Source organism: Exophiala xenobiotica, assembly GCF_000835505.1.
Source record: "Exophiala xenobiotica strain CBS 118157 unplaced genomic scaffold supercont1.3, whole genome shotgun sequence".
NCBI classification, from domain to species: domain Eukaryota; kingdom Fungi; phylum Ascomycota; class Eurotiomycetes; order Chaetothyriales; family Herpotrichiellaceae; genus Exophiala; species Exophiala xenobiotica.
In genome coordinates, this window is record NW_013562492.1 from 1,747,818 (window position 1) to 1,762,081 (window position 14,264).

At 51.5% G+C, this 14,264-nt stretch overlaps 6 protein-coding genes across 6 annotated transcripts; 3 read left to right on the forward strand and 3 right to left on the reverse strand.

Annotated features, from left to right (window-relative positions):
- Positions 1-928: 928 nt before the first annotated feature.
- On the reverse strand, positions 929-2,925 carry PV05_04849 (uncharacterized protein; the record flags this gene model as incomplete). Its single annotated transcript, XM_013461300.1, has 8 exons — positions 929-1,226; positions 1,306-1,420; positions 1,474-1,539; positions 1,596-1,801; positions 1,858-2,522; positions 2,603-2,684; positions 2,740-2,765; positions 2,818-2,925. 8 exons carry the CDS (start codon positions 2,923-2,925, stop codon positions 929-931), a joined length of 1,566 nt encoding a protein of 521 aa, XP_013316754.1.
- Positions 2,926-3,774: 849 nt separating this feature from the next.
- On the forward strand, positions 3,775-4,806 carry PV05_04850 (uncharacterized protein; the record flags this gene model as incomplete). Its single annotated transcript, XM_013461301.1, has 3 exons — positions 3,775-4,217; positions 4,293-4,520; positions 4,581-4,806. 3 exons carry the CDS (start codon positions 3,775-3,777, stop codon positions 4,804-4,806), a joined length of 897 nt encoding a protein of 298 aa, XP_013316755.1.
- Positions 4,807-5,032: 226 nt separating this feature from the next.
- On the reverse strand, positions 5,033-6,704 carry PV05_04851 (uncharacterized protein; the record flags this gene model as incomplete). Its single annotated transcript, XM_013461302.1, has 2 exons — positions 5,033-6,555; positions 6,614-6,704. 2 exons carry the CDS (start codon positions 6,702-6,704, stop codon positions 5,033-5,035), a joined length of 1,614 nt encoding a protein of 537 aa, XP_013316756.1.
- A 1,142-nt stretch (positions 6,705-7,846) lies between these two features.
- PV05_04852 (uncharacterized protein) lies at positions 7,847-8,852 on the forward strand (the record flags this gene model as incomplete). Its single annotated transcript, XM_013461303.1, has 2 exons — positions 7,847-8,156; positions 8,242-8,852. 2 exons carry the CDS (start codon positions 7,847-7,849, stop codon positions 8,850-8,852), a joined length of 921 nt encoding a protein of 306 aa, XP_013316757.1.
- PV05_04853 (uncharacterized protein) lies at positions 8,733-11,219 on the reverse strand. The gene has a single exon (XM_013461304.1). It carries the CDS (start codon positions 11,063-11,065, stop codon positions 9,236-9,238), a length of 1,830 nt encoding a protein of 609 aa, XP_013316758.1. The 5' UTR covers positions 11,066-11,219; the 3' UTR covers positions 8,733-9,235.
- Positions 11,220-12,704: 1,485 nt separating this feature from the next.
- On the forward strand, positions 12,705-13,988 carry PV05_04854 (uncharacterized protein; the record flags this gene model as incomplete). Its single annotated transcript, XM_013461305.1, has 3 exons — positions 12,705-13,154; positions 13,208-13,345; positions 13,388-13,988. Exons 1-3 carry the CDS (start codon positions 12,817-12,819, stop codon positions 13,986-13,988), a joined length of 1,077 nt encoding a protein of 358 aa, XP_013316759.1. The 5' UTR covers positions 12,705-12,816.
- Between the last annotated feature and the right edge of the window lie 276 nt (positions 13,989-14,264).

A 14,264-nucleotide genomic window follows, 5' to 3' on the forward strand; every position in this document is an offset into this window, starting at 1 on the left:
CATGTCGAAAGATGAAATGTCTGAGCAATGAGATGCCCGGGACACGTTTCGGCCAACTGAAAGGATGGACGCCCGTTCCTGAGAGTACGTTGCCGCCTGACAATTCTGCCCGAAGTTGCTCGTATATAGTGGTTGATGTTCGGGAAGTGGCGTCAGCCTCCTGTGCCTCCCAGTTCCATCACTTCCTCCTAGTAACAACAAAGTCAAATCACGCTGAGCCAAGCTTGCTTCATGAACACAGCATGCTGCGCGTCCTTGGCGTCCTATCGCGCGCGTCGTATGTCTTCAGGCTCGCCTTGGTGGTTTTCCACTCCGTCGCCCATCTCACGTCCAATTTGCTCCAATGCCGTTGCAATGTAGATTCCGACCAGACTTGTGGTTCCAAGGTTGCTTGAACGCCTTTTGGGACTCAGAAGTCCAAAGGATGCTTCTAGTGCGAAATTCGGCAGTTCGATGTCATAGAATTGTGTCTTCAGAGCCTATCGCGCGCGTGTGTTTAATGAGTAAATTGAGTTCCCTCGAAAGCAAAGTGCGGCTGGATCTAAAAGGGGCCATGATGGCGAGGATGGGGCCATCATGGACCAACGTACAGTGGGTCTCTCTGCTTCAGCCGGCCAAATGTCATTTGAACGGTTTGAAAAGAAATGAGCAACGGTCGGCGATGAGTTGCATGGGCCGTAGCGATTCACCGACAAACCATTCATCCCAAACCTGACTGACCAGCCACAGTCGATAAAATCCAAATCTACAGGACCGCTGGTAGTATAGTGGTGGTGCCCGGAACAGGGTGTGTTGAATGTTGAATGTTCCCCCTGCAGCTGCCCGGCGTGAAAACCCGTGTACGCTGTCGTCTCGCAACACCCAGATACCCTCGCCACCTTCTTCACAAGGCGAGTACCAGCTCGAATCCTTCATCTTTGCTGCCAGACTAGTTCACCGTCACGGTGGCCTGCTTGCTTGTGTCGTCTTTGCCATCCACATGGCGATGGACTTTGAGCGAAGCGTCCACCTCGACGTCTCCGTGCATGACGGCTATGAGCACTGGTGCGTCGGAATGCATTTCGCCATCGAGAAGCTCGTCAATTTCTTCGAGGGTCTTGTTGCTGGTCTCGACCCAGAAGAAGATGATGAACACCACTTCTAGAACGTCCCAGGTCGCATTGATCATGTACGTCTTCCATCCTATCTTGGCCAATGCGAATGGGAATGCGAATGTCACAATGCAGCTATTGTGGTCCGCGAGTCAGTAACTGCTCCGTCCGCGCCGTGCTATGGCAAAGGCTGTGAATGGAAGGGGTGACTTACGCTGCCCCATTCGAGAAAAACGTGTAAATGCTGACTCCGTTGGCTCTCAGACTGAAGTTGAGCACTTCTGGAGGATACATCACTAGAAGTGTCGTCCATCCGAATGAGTAGATGCCTGGATCGGGGTCAGTTGACCGTCCATTGTCGGCGGCAAATGGATGCACTCACCCTGGTATAGGAATATGCAGGCCACGGTTCCCAAGACTCCCGAATAATTCTCCCCAGAGCCGTACACTAAAGTTCCTGGTCAATACGGGTCTGCTAGAGGTTTGAAGGGAAGTATCTCTCACATTTGGTCAATGCGCCGACAAGGTAGAGGCATACCAAGGATGCAGCCATCGAACCCGCTCCTAACTTCTTTCGACCTATTTTGTCGGCTAAAACAGTACCGAGTGTGGCCGTGCAGAGGCACCAGATGGACAAATAGATGTTGATTTGTAGTTGTGTGTTTGTGTCCGTGATACCAGCCTGACTGAGCATCGTTCCGAGATAGTAACTGAGACAAATCGGTCAGCTCTTTCGTGTGAAAATCGCGGTATTTTATGGACTCACGAGATGATGCCACTTCCACTCATATTCCCAATGATGGCACAAGAACATGCTAACATCATCCTCCGGCGGCTGTTGCGGGTTCTGAAGGCGTCCAACCAGTTCTGACTCGCCTTGTTGGTTTTTTCAAAGGTCACAGTGTCATAGACTTGTTTGTACTGGGTCACCACGACAGGGTGACTTTTGTCACCATTTGCTGCCATGATGGCAAGAACCTCAAGTGCTTCCTCCTCGCGCCCATGATACATGAGCCATCTTGGGCTTTCCGGGATGAAAGGCAAAACCAGAAGACACAGCAATGCGGGCACCACCTGGATCAGCGACGGAAGACGCCAAGCCCATGAACTCATGATCTTGGCCGTGCCGTAAGTCACACCTGATGCCAGTAATCCTCCGCCATACCAAAAGGCATAGTACAAGCCTAAGCAAAAGGCTCGCCATTCAAGTGGGGCAGTTTCGGCGCAGTATGTCGGACAAGCCACAGAACTTAGACCGACCCCGACGCCAACGATGAGCCGTGATACCACGAACATGGCAGGGTTTTGAGCTGCTGCTTGAAGAGGAATGCCGATGAATGCTATGAGAGCAGCGATAGCCATGCCAGCCTTGCGTCCCCATCTGTCAATGACGGGGCCCGAAAATAGGGCTGCAACACAACCACCAACCCACTAAGAGCACATCAACGTCAGTCTGTGGACTTGACCATGTTCAAGTGTTGTGAGCGGCTAGGGCCAGGGGAGCTTCTTACAATGATACCCGTATTGACAGACTGGCCGGCTGTATTGAGACTGATCGTGTTGTAGAAGGACGGTAGAATGTTGAGGCCGTTCCTGTGGGGGGTATAAGCAAGCTACACAGGCTTGGTGCATAGTTCGGCGAGCTCACATCATGTTTCCATCATATCCCATTGTCTGTGCATCATTAGCATTTCCACTGGAGATGGAAGGCCGGCTTTGTACTTACCATGGAGTTGACAAGGCAGGACATGATGACGAGGACGATCAATACTTTGGAGTTCCTTGGGACCAGCTTCCCGACGAGACGGGTAGCTGGAGCGGAAGGCGCAGCCATGTTGGCATTCACGTTTGAGTGAATCCAGATTGACGAAGTGTCTGGGTCGACCCTGTATGCCCTTATATACCGTTTCGCGAAGTTCTTATCAGTCCCAGCAGCGCTTCACTCGAGGTCTGTAGCCATCGCGGGACAGAGCTGACCAAATAACAGGGACGATTGGTTGAAGACAGAGATAAGAGAGAAGGTGAAAAGCCACCTCGACGAAAGACTCCAGGATCGTTCGAAGATGGGTTCGACGAGTCTGGTGCTCGTTTGGCGGCTTTGACTTTAGTTGTTCGTCCGGTCGTGGGTCTTTGGATCTAACCCGAATAGTGGCAGAGATAGAGATTTAAACCCTTCGTGGCTTTAGTGCATTCATTCCCAGGATGTGGGTCACGGAGTGTACCATACCGTGCATACCTCAACATCTCTTGTCAAAGAGAACCGCATATCACTATTTGCTCGGCATGGTGTTTCGTGGGAATAGCAGACCATGACAGGAAGTCTAATCCTCCAGATGAAGCGTCCATAGACATGGCATTGGCGGCCTGAAGGAGAATCGCCGCAATCTGACCCGCAGACTGTCTGTTTCGTTGTGTCGAGCACCCGATATGTTATTGGGATGAGATCCGGATGGAAGTCTTGACCATTTCCTTCGCCTGGATCCCGCCTCCCACTTTCTGCCTCGAACGCCACATGGTGCTGGTGTAAAAGGGAATATAAGGCGATCGGTGTCCCGGTAACACATCCAACTTGCTTCAAGGTTTACCTCTCCCGATCAATAACAAACCACGAAGGCACTCAACACACTGCGAGCCCAACATTTCAGCCACCACTGTTGACACGACTGTCGCCGATCCGGTCACCATGACAGTCGCCGGCCAGGAATTCACGACGCCAAAATTGGTACATTTTGACGCCGAGAATCCTGAGACAAAATCAGATGCTGTCGTCGAAACCATCCGACGCGACGGTGGTGTCATTGTCCAGAATCTCATCAGCCATGAATTGGCCATGCAGATCAAACAAGAGCTCAAACCACATTTCGATAGCGACCGCATTGATCCAACAGGCTTCTTCCCCGAAACCACAAAGAGAGCCAGCGGACTGATTGCTATCTCCCCTGGCTGCGTGAAATACCTGACGAAGCCACTGCTCATCGACGTCGTCAATGGGCTACTATCCTCGACTTATTCCTTCTGGCTCGGCAAAAAAGTGAGGACCGTCCACTCCAAGCCACAAATCTCATCCACCACCGCCTTCAGAGTTAATCCAGGAGGTCGAGCTCAAGAACTTCATCGGGATGATGCGTGAGTCGACGATCCGCTCCTTCCCTTTCCCTTTGCGCCAGGCAAATATAGCAAATCGCTGACCTTGACATGCAGGGACCTGCACCCACGTGAGGGCGACTGGCCCGTGATGCTCGGTTGTATTGTGGCCATTTCCAAAATCACCCACGAGAACGGGGCCACCCAAGTGATCCCTGGGTCTCACGTATGGGGTCCTGAAAGAGCGCCGGAAGTCCATGAAGCCATTCCGGCCGAACTCGAAATCGGCGACGCTCTCCTGTTTTTGGGAAACACCTACCACGGAGGTGGTGCCAACGTAACCAAGTAAGAAATGCGTGGCTGTCCTCTTCCAATGAACCTTAACTGACTTCTTGTTCTTTTCAGGGACGAAGTCCGAGAGAATGTCGGCCTTTTCTTCACCAAAGGCTTTTACCGACAGAGTGAGAACCAATACTTGATGGTGCCACCTGAAGCAGCCAGACCACTCTCCACTCAGGTGAAGAGATTGCTCGGTTATGGGATTAGCCCACCAGGAAACGGATTCTACCAGTATCAAGATCCCATGAGAGTCTTGTTTGGCGTGGAGGATGAGGAAACGGTAGATCTGTGAGCACCCGTTACCATGTCGTTTGCCCGACATCCCTGCTAGGCGCAAAAAGGTCCCTCGGGAGGGCATCATAGTGATGTTGTCCACCGACAGCTCGATAGCATCCCCTAGTCTTCCAAGTTTAGTCCCCTGTTGCACCCCATGCCACGGTTCCACCGAAGTCGGCTTGGTCAGGGACCGAAAAAAGACCTCCGGTGCGTGATCGCAACGTAGTAGCATGTCTGTAATCTTAAACAATCAAGATAGGCTCTCCACGATCAGCATATGCACGCGCCAACTTGATCCAATTCATGCTGGAGCCCTGCTTTTGCAACAGCCAGAGCTCGGCAAGGAAAGCCAGCAACCTCGGTCTTTCCAGATCACCACTCATTTTCATGATCTCTTGCATTTTCTCCTGGATCAGGCGTTGATTTTCCGGCTTGCCCTGGCATTCAGTCCCAGCTACAAATACCGGCCATGTGAGATCTTGAGCGATGATTTCTGTGCCAGTGACTCTGTAGAGGCGTTGGAAAAGGGCCACACGGGACGAGTCGGCAACGTCTGTCGAGTCCTCGCGATCAGGGAGTACATGGCAGCCATAAAGTATTCCCGCATGGTGGAACAAGTCCACGAGATGCTCAAATGCTCTGCGCGCCCCAGGAAGGTGGAAAGTGATCGTTTTGGCATAATCCTCGGTGCGTTCGCGAGCCTCGGCCAATAGGGCTACCAGAGTTGGCAAGGTAAGGTCGACATTGAGCGCCTCACAAGTGTCGTTATGGGAACGTTCGAGTCCTGCAAGAGTAGAAATGATTCGCAGGTACTGGATAAATGGTCCCTCTGAGTTAAGAAGAGAAGAAGCTCCGCACATGTCACTTGATGCTTGGAACGTGGTGACAGATTCCCAGACTTTGCAGAAATATACCTCCTGCAGCAAGAACTGCTTAATTCCTGAGAATGGATTGATTGTATTGGGCGTCGATGTAGTCCAATGATCAAGCATTGACCAAGCCGCACGATTATGCAACCTCCAGGCGGGGAAATCGTTCATCTTCAGGCCTAATGAGCCGAGGAGAAAGGCAGCGAGAATGGGGCTGGCACGATCGTTATCCGCAAGTACAGCAGGAGTGTTAGACCCGTACCCGGTCTCAATCCTCAAGTGATCAACCAGATGGCTCAGGGTTTGCCCTCTGTATCGATCCAACAGCCGAGATGAGTCGAAGCTGCAGTCAACGGTCTGGCCTGACCTGAACCACATGTCTCCAGCAGCGACTGAGAGAATCGACATCAAGAGGGCCGGCGATTGGATGGCGAGTGGAATGACTATCTCGCGGAAAGGATTCTGGATTGCATCGACCCAAACCATTTGGGGGGCGACAATATTGGTATAGTGATGCAGTAGCTCACGTGTAGAAGGATCTTGAAGTATGCCCGTAGAATGATGAGGTTGTCGAATCAGATACTTGTCCTTTTCGGGCACATGGTAGTCAACGGTTGTGTCATGGCCTTGTTGCAGTCGGTGGAAGACTGAATCATTTCCCAAATTCACAGGAGGGGTAGCGGACGCAAGTGGGCTCTCGGTCGACAGAGGTGGGCGAGAATCGGTTTTCGACCGGTCTTCAGGTGGCACGACCTGTACCCATTGCAAGCTCGGGATGTAACCTGGACATTGCAGGCTTCTGGTGCTGCATTTCCAACACAGAGGCAGAGTTCTGTCACATTTGATCCTTCGCCGTCTACAGGTACGGCAGTCTGCAAGGAGAGACTGCTGGTCAGCTAACGATTATGATTAAGATTGCAGTCTCGAGGTCAGATTAGAGGAGGAGCTTCAAACCTTGACTAGCGACGCTCAGATTCTTGCTAGCACCCTCTTCTGCTGTTGGCCGATTGCGTAAACCAGGTACGGACAATTGATCTCCAGCCATGGCTGCAGGAGCGGTACAGGATGATTACGAGCTCGGCGTAAGTATGCTGAACCAAGGTCTTGATGGCTCCCGAACGTTATGGACAAGGTCCATTCTCGTCGTCCGTCGGTCCCGTATGTAGAAGGTCAACTTAGCTCGATAAGCAGTCGAAGCCATTTGAGCACATCACTTCCTAGCCCACGTCATGAAGAGAAAGGCAGAGATTAACGCGGGGTCCGCTGATAAACGATGCTCGATGGCGTTTGGAAGCTCGTCTCGGCTTTCTTTCTCACTACTGATAAGAGGGTGGAAAGACATCGGTGAACACCCAACAGGAAAATCACGAAAATCTACGAGAGACATAATAGTCCAAACACTCCGCCCTGTACCTAGTAGCGCATCTGTACGGTACACTAAAACCCAACTTCGCGCAAATCTTTTAGTACAAAAGTGACACCTCAGTGCCCTCGCCTTGTGCCGCCTATAAAAATATAATTATGTACGACAGTCTGCAAATGATCCTCAACTGTAATGCAACCATTGAGAAACCAATTACTTCCGGAACAGTGATTTATTTTACGTCTTCCAATTTTAGTTCACCAATTTCCCATTCGACTGGCGCTAATTCCCGCTACCTGACATGCCGACTGCACATTGTCCAAGGTAGTGAGTCCTTAAGTGGCCTTGCGATTCTGAGCGAGCATCAACGCAGCACTGACCTCATCAAGAGCAAAGGCGATCGGAGACTCATGGCCCTCCAGGTTGCCTCCGCTCTGAGAGCGGACTCTTATGCTTTTGCGAGAAGGCCACCTCGAGGATTTCCTGGAAAGCTCATGAAGATAAGAGCTGCTAGCAAATGAGGTGGCACTTCAGGTCTCAATGACTGGTGTTCGTCGAGCTCATGGCGAGGTCGTGGATACCCGCTTAGCTTGCTCCGAAGTCGTCCGTTCATCGTTCATTGGCATGCTCGCCTGCGCAGTGGGCTGATTGGTCGAGTTCAGGTCCATTCTCTAACGACTCGCCTAGATCCCCTTTCTTGCTGGTAGGTCAGTAGCCTCAGTCGCCAGTCGCCAGTCTGAGCTGGCTCTCATCTTGCCCAAATACCACTCCTTTCCTCCCGCTGATGCTCAGACTTCGCTCAAATGTGAAAGCTGGCATCCAAGATGGGCGGAATTCCTTTCGATCCAGCCAAGGACATTCCTTCTCTTCAGGGTAAAGTCATCTTGATTACAGGCGGAAATATTGGGATCGGAAAGCAAAGTGCACTCGAACTCTCGAAACACAATCCATCACAGCTGTGGATCGGTGGCCGCAATGGCGAGACTGGGAATGCTGCCGTTGAGGAGATCAAAGCCGCGTCCCCAGGCGCGTCGGTGCGTTTCCTCAAGATGGACCTAGCTTCCTTCGACTCTGTCAAACAAGCGGTCAAAACATTTCAAGCGTCAGCCTCTCGTCTTGACATCTTGATGTGCAGTAAGTATCCTCTGGAAAAGGCTGTGCACCATCAAAGCATGGATCTCTTCTGTCTCACATCGCGCACATCTCTGACGACCTGCAGATGCCGGCATCCTTGGTGGTCCTGCCGCTGTCACTAAGGAGGGATACGAGATACACATGGGAGTCAACCATGTTGGACACGCATTGCTGTTCAAACTCCTCCTGCCACAGATGCTCGAAACCGCCAAAAGCCCCATCGGCGTGGAGCCGCGCGTGGTCTTCGTGAGCTCACTCGGCCATAAGTACGGTACATCGAACGGCATCATTTTCGAGAGCCTGAAATCCAAAGCCGCGAACGTGGGTGCAACGACCAAATACGGCCAGAGCAAGCTGGCAAATCTCCTGTATCCCCAAGAAATAGCGAAGCGATACCCCCAGATCACTGCGGTGTCACTCCATCCAGGCAATGTCAAGACAGATTTGTTCTCAAGACCTGGTAGCGGCTTGGTCGTTAGTATACTTCGAAGGGTTTTGCTTCCAATTGTTGGCGTCAGCGTGGAAGAAGGCGCGAAGAATCAGCTATGGGCGGCCACCGCAAAGGACGTGGTGAGTGGGGAATATTACGAGCCAATTGGGATTAGTGGCAAGGCAGGCGCCGTGGGAAAGGACAAGGAGCTGGCGAGGAGGCTTTGGGACTGGACCGAGAAAGAGCTGGAAGGACAATCGCTTTGAGTACGTTCGAGGCCTATGAATTGTTATCGAGCGGCAACGCATATGGTGGAAGGTGTGACAGGGGAATTCGTGGATTAAGCAAGGAATACCCCCATTGCCACTCTTGTAAGCTTTGACTAGACTCTAGAGTAGTGTCAAGGACTTTTGTTATCATTCAGGCCTCGCATGAGTCAAACAGTGCCTGTTAAAGGCTAAGCTCCTCCATATCGTCTGTGTTCTCTAGGAGATTGCAAACTTGCCCAAGGACAGACAATGCTCCTCTCAGGGGTGAGTGATTGTAGCGTTCCAGATCCAAGTTGGCACCCAGCATCCACATAATGCGTGCTATCGACAAGGGGTCGCAAGGGCAAACCCTTTTTGATCCCCGCAAGCAACCATGCTGCTCAAGCGTTCAGGTTCAAGGGGCTCGTGCAGGTAAAAGCGTTGACCTGGGGAATCTTGAAAGCCTCGATCATGCCATCAATGGCCGCATAAGCACCAAGTCCTGCCGTCGCCAAAGCACCGCCAGCGTGAATCACGTGCCACACATTGATATACCACTTATCGGCGAAGAAGCCCCTGATCAACCGTTTGATACCATGATCGCTTCGTCGGGTCTCTCCAGTGGTCTCATCGAATCCATCCTCCCCTCGCATGGCGTTCTTCTGCATTGTATACGCGAGGTGGAGGATCGGAGGGAAGGAGTAGCTGAATTGAATGATGCAAAAGGCAGCGATGACCGAGACGAAGCCGAAGTAATCGGGAATTGCAGCGGCCACGACAAAGGCCAAGCTCCAATAGATGGGGACAATGGAGCCAAAGAGGTATTTTCCAGCCTTCGAGGTCAGTGGTGGAGCGTTGAAGATTTCTTGCAACACCTGGTTGTAGAGCACCTTGATACCAATGTTTCCATACAGGCCAGCTGCAATCAATCCCGAGAGAACCACCATCATGTCGCACGCGGCTTGAAAGCCATAGACACTCAGTCCCATGTACGAGATGGTGAAAGAATATTGTCCTTGGTAATGGTAGACATAGCAACCATATATCAGGTAGACGGAGTAAATGAAGAACTGAGCCAGCCACATGGCCTTGATAAAGTCCCACGGACGACGCATTTCGGAAATGATCTCTACAAAGATTTGCGCTCCACCATACGCAAACACTCCCGAAAGCAATCCATTCAGGGCGCCGACAAAAGAAGAGGATGGAGGCATGCCACCGTAGTGTATGATCGGGGGATAATTTCCCTGAGCATCTGGGGTGATCGAGTCGGGGTCGACGGCTGAACCTGCAGAACCGAGAACGCTGATGCTATAGTTGGGAGGCGAATGCGCCATAACGCCCATTGATATAAAGATGACCATGAGATTCAGGCCCACAGCGATCATGGAGAATATACCAAAGTTTCGCAAAGTGCGAACTTGTCCCATGAAAAAGCCTGCGATCACGAAAAGAATGATGCAAACGGCATAGCAAAGTCGGAATCTGGAAGTCTGCGAGATCCCCTGTCCGTTCTGGATGATGACTTGACCGCAGATGAGGAGCAGCTGGATCGACTGAAGGATATTGACGACATATCGCGCGACGTTGCCCATTGTACGGTAGGCAAGGTCTCCATAGTTGCGGAGCGGAAATTCGTATGAATCAAGACCAAGGTAGACTTGCCAGAGAAGGTATCCAGAATAGCCGGCCATGAAAGCAAACACGGTGTAAAGCGCAATGCCAGGACCCCAACCTAGCGTGCCCAGGGCGAAACCGACACCATAAGGTCCCAGAATATCCGTCGTGATCAGATAGAAACCGGCACCCCAGCTGGCAGTCCGCATTGCGCGAGCAGCATTTCGCCACTCATCGTCTGTGATGATAGAATGTCGGGATAGAATGCTCCTGCGGCGGGGATGGGTCCCCTCCTGGTCTGTATCTGGCGCCGCCGCAACATCCTTCCCAGCCTTCTCTTCTACACCACCATTCTCGGGACTCGCACCATTGTGATGAGTTGGCCCAGGTGGCTCGGGAGCTGTTGACGACCTCCTGAAAACCTGTTGCAAAAGACCTGCTTGAGGTATGTGCTGCTCGGCCTCTTCGTCAGCTCTTGTGCGCTTGGCATAGTGCAGATACTCTTCGAAAGTGACATTACTGTCGTAGAGCTTTCTGTTCATAGGACTGATGAAAGTCTCCGGACGCTCCGGGTTGCTCGGTTTCGGGCCGTTGACTGCATCTGCCAAAGACATGCTTGCGCACCTTATCCGTCAATAACAAATGTGAGTGTCCGGTGAATGGTCGACACTGGCGGAGCAGTAGATGCAGTATGAAGCGACGTGGAAGCAGGATTTCTCGAACTAGAACGCAGGAGGGGATACAACTCTTTAAGCGACATTACCTGCGAAGGGCCACCGAAGTAAGTATTCCTCGGGCGCCTGATGTTTGTCAAGTATGTGACATTGCTGGCGATCGATGTAACCATGCTTTGGTGATGGAGGGTTCCGAGCTCGGTTTAAACAGCTTTGGTAGCTCCGTGACCACTTGAACCCTGGGATGATGTAGATGGGGACAGAGATAGCTGGGCAGGCATCCAATTGAACCCTGGGATGATGTAGATGGGGACAGAGATAGCTGGGCAGGCATCCAATTGAACCCCGATGTTACCACAAGCCTCGTCAAGCTTTGACCAAGCAAACGCCCCATCAGCCCCCGTGAAGCCCCTCCACCCCTCTAACAAGAAGAACGGAGTATAGAGCCACTCGCCGGATAGCCTGAAGAGCCCTTAATCAAGCCTAGCTCTGCCAGCAAAGCCTAAGCTAGTGTGGACAGTGAACCCTAACCGGCTTCCGGCCGATCCTATCTCATGCATAATGTAACCAACTTCGATTTCGCAATGCATTGGAGATGTCACGAATATCAGGTGCTGTCGCCTACCTGGAAACGTAATGAAACTTGCGCGATAGCACCACCCGACTATTGCTGGAGGTCTGCAAAGCCTTCTGATTGATCCATGACCCTGCTCCTTTCAGATTGCAGGAAGTTCTTGTATCGCCATTGCTTTGAGGCATGCCTTGTCTTGCATGACTCACCTATCGCACGCAATGCCCCGGCTCTCAATTGCTCCTGACATTATTCGGAGCTGCCAGTGGCGAATGGACCAACGCGCAGGGGGTGATAAATGCCGACGTTGCCTCTCGCTTCCCACGAGAACTTGTCGTTTCTCGTCCTGATGCGGTGGAGCTCGCCTGCTCTTATCAAGGCGTTGTATTATCCACCACGAAGGATCGGTAGACAAAAATCCGCTGGGTAGCCTAACATTGACTGATAGTACGACTTATATTCCGTGCACCTGTTTGAATGGCCGAGGCTATTCCCAGTGTTACAACAAGCAGGCTGATACGGCGCAGCTCTCTGTTCCAGGCTTTGAAATCACTTTCCCTACGGCTCGACTAGTTCCGTGCCATATAAGGTAACCGGACACGATTTCAGCATCCTCAGCTGCGTTCCCAATTGCAATCAACGTATCCCGCGTTCGCCGTGGGTACGTGTAAATGAGTTAAGCCGCCGGGTTTCTCGTAGGATCAGGTGAAGAACTTGGTTGCAGAACTGGCGCAGTCAAAATTTGATTCGCGCGCATCTTGGAGCAATCGCATGCCACGCAGGCGGGAATGATGGTCGAGGTTGTAAGATATACTTCTTTCAACCCAGCCTCTATCATAGTATTAAGGAAAAAGAAAAAGGATCTGATACTGAGCGAGACAACTCTGAACAGTGAACAAGATGGAATACCCATCAGAGCTAGCGCGGGGATGTCCGACAATGATACCTAGCAAGTAGTATCTTGGCTCTCGCAGATCTCCCGTCGGAATATCCTCATTTCTCAAACAAGAATAGCAGTTGCAGAATCTCAAGGAGACCAAGTATTCGTAGAAGGAGCACAGACGGCTTCGCTCGTGAACTGGACATTGCCTAAAGATCCCTGTGGAGGTGTTGACGCAGGATGGAGTCGACACAGAGGGCGAGATGTCCAAGTAAGGACACGATTCTCATCCTGGTGCCTGACGAACCCAAAGAAGAAGTCATCAGCAGTCTCCAAAAGCACTATCCTGGGGTAAAGATACATTGGAGAAGCGTGAAAGCGCCACTCAGTGTCGACGATATACCGCAGGAAATCTGGGATACGGCCACGATTGTATGGGGGTTTGAAATACCCAAGGATGCGTTTCTCCCAAAGCTTCGGTTTGTACAACTGAACTCTGCCGGAGCGGATCATTGGGCCAAAAACCGACATTACCAAGATCCTAATATCTTGTTCTGTACCTCAAACGGTGCTCATCCGTATGTGTCTCCCGGGCAAATTGAGGGTGTAAAGGCTGATGTCGGTGTGGTAGACCCCAAATTGCCGAATGGGTCATAGGAAGTTGGTTGTCTCATCAACATCAATTCCGGAAATACAGCAGCTACATGCAACAAGGATACTGGGAACCCCTCTTCCAAAGCAGTTTCCAGGATTCTTGGGGACTTCGAATGTAAGTCATTTCAGGTGAAGTGATCTATCTGACCGGTGGCAGGGGTATCTTGGGGTACGGGGCCATAGGACGGCAGTGTGCCAACCTTGCGAGAGCCCTCGGGATGGATGTCATAGCGTACACAGCTCGTGAAAGGCTGACACCTGAATCTCGGAAGGACGACAGTTATTGCGTGCCAGGGACTGGAGATCCAGACGGGTTACTACCGTCGAGGTGGTTTCACGGCACGACAAAGGAGGATCTTAACAACTTTCTAGACCAGGATCTCGACATCCTGGTCATCTGCCTTCCCTTGACAGCTTCCAACCGAAACATGATTTCCAGACAGCAATTCGAGGTTCTTGCGAAGAAGAAGACGTTCGTGAGTAATGTCGCTCGAGGCGGACACGTGAACACCGACGACTTGGTCGAAGCATTGGAGAAAGGCATGATTCGGGGAGCTGCAGTAGATGTGACTGATCCTGAGCCACTGCCCAAAGATCATCCTTTGTGGAAGGCTCCAAACCTTTTGATAACGCCTCACATCAGTTGGGTATCGACTAATCATTGGAGTCGGGTGCTTGCAATCTTCGAACATAATCTCGCCGTGCTGAACCACGGTGGAGAGTTTGTCAATAGAGTCAACAAAGAGCTTCATTATTAGCCTGATCAGTGCCTCTTCTGGATTAACGACAGGTTAATTGCATGGTCGCTCGGGTTCTAAGCCGCCATCCTGGATATTGAGAAATCTCGAGATAGCCGCATGAAAGGAGGAGAGATGGAAGTCGAAAGGTGAGAGCCGCGACGTGGTGACTGCCAATGACATTGCCGAGGTCTTGGCAGTCTCGATCACCAACGTCATGGGTTCGACAGGCCATTGCTTCTGTAATATATCATTGCTCGGAGGTTATGGCGATAGAGCTTCATATTCGAGAGTACG

Excerpts from the sequence above, each read along its gene's own strand:
- PV05_04853 (XM_013461304.1), bottom strand. The coding sequence starts at position 11,065 with ATGTCTTTGGCAGATGCAGTCAACGGCCCGAAACCGAGCAACCCGGAG.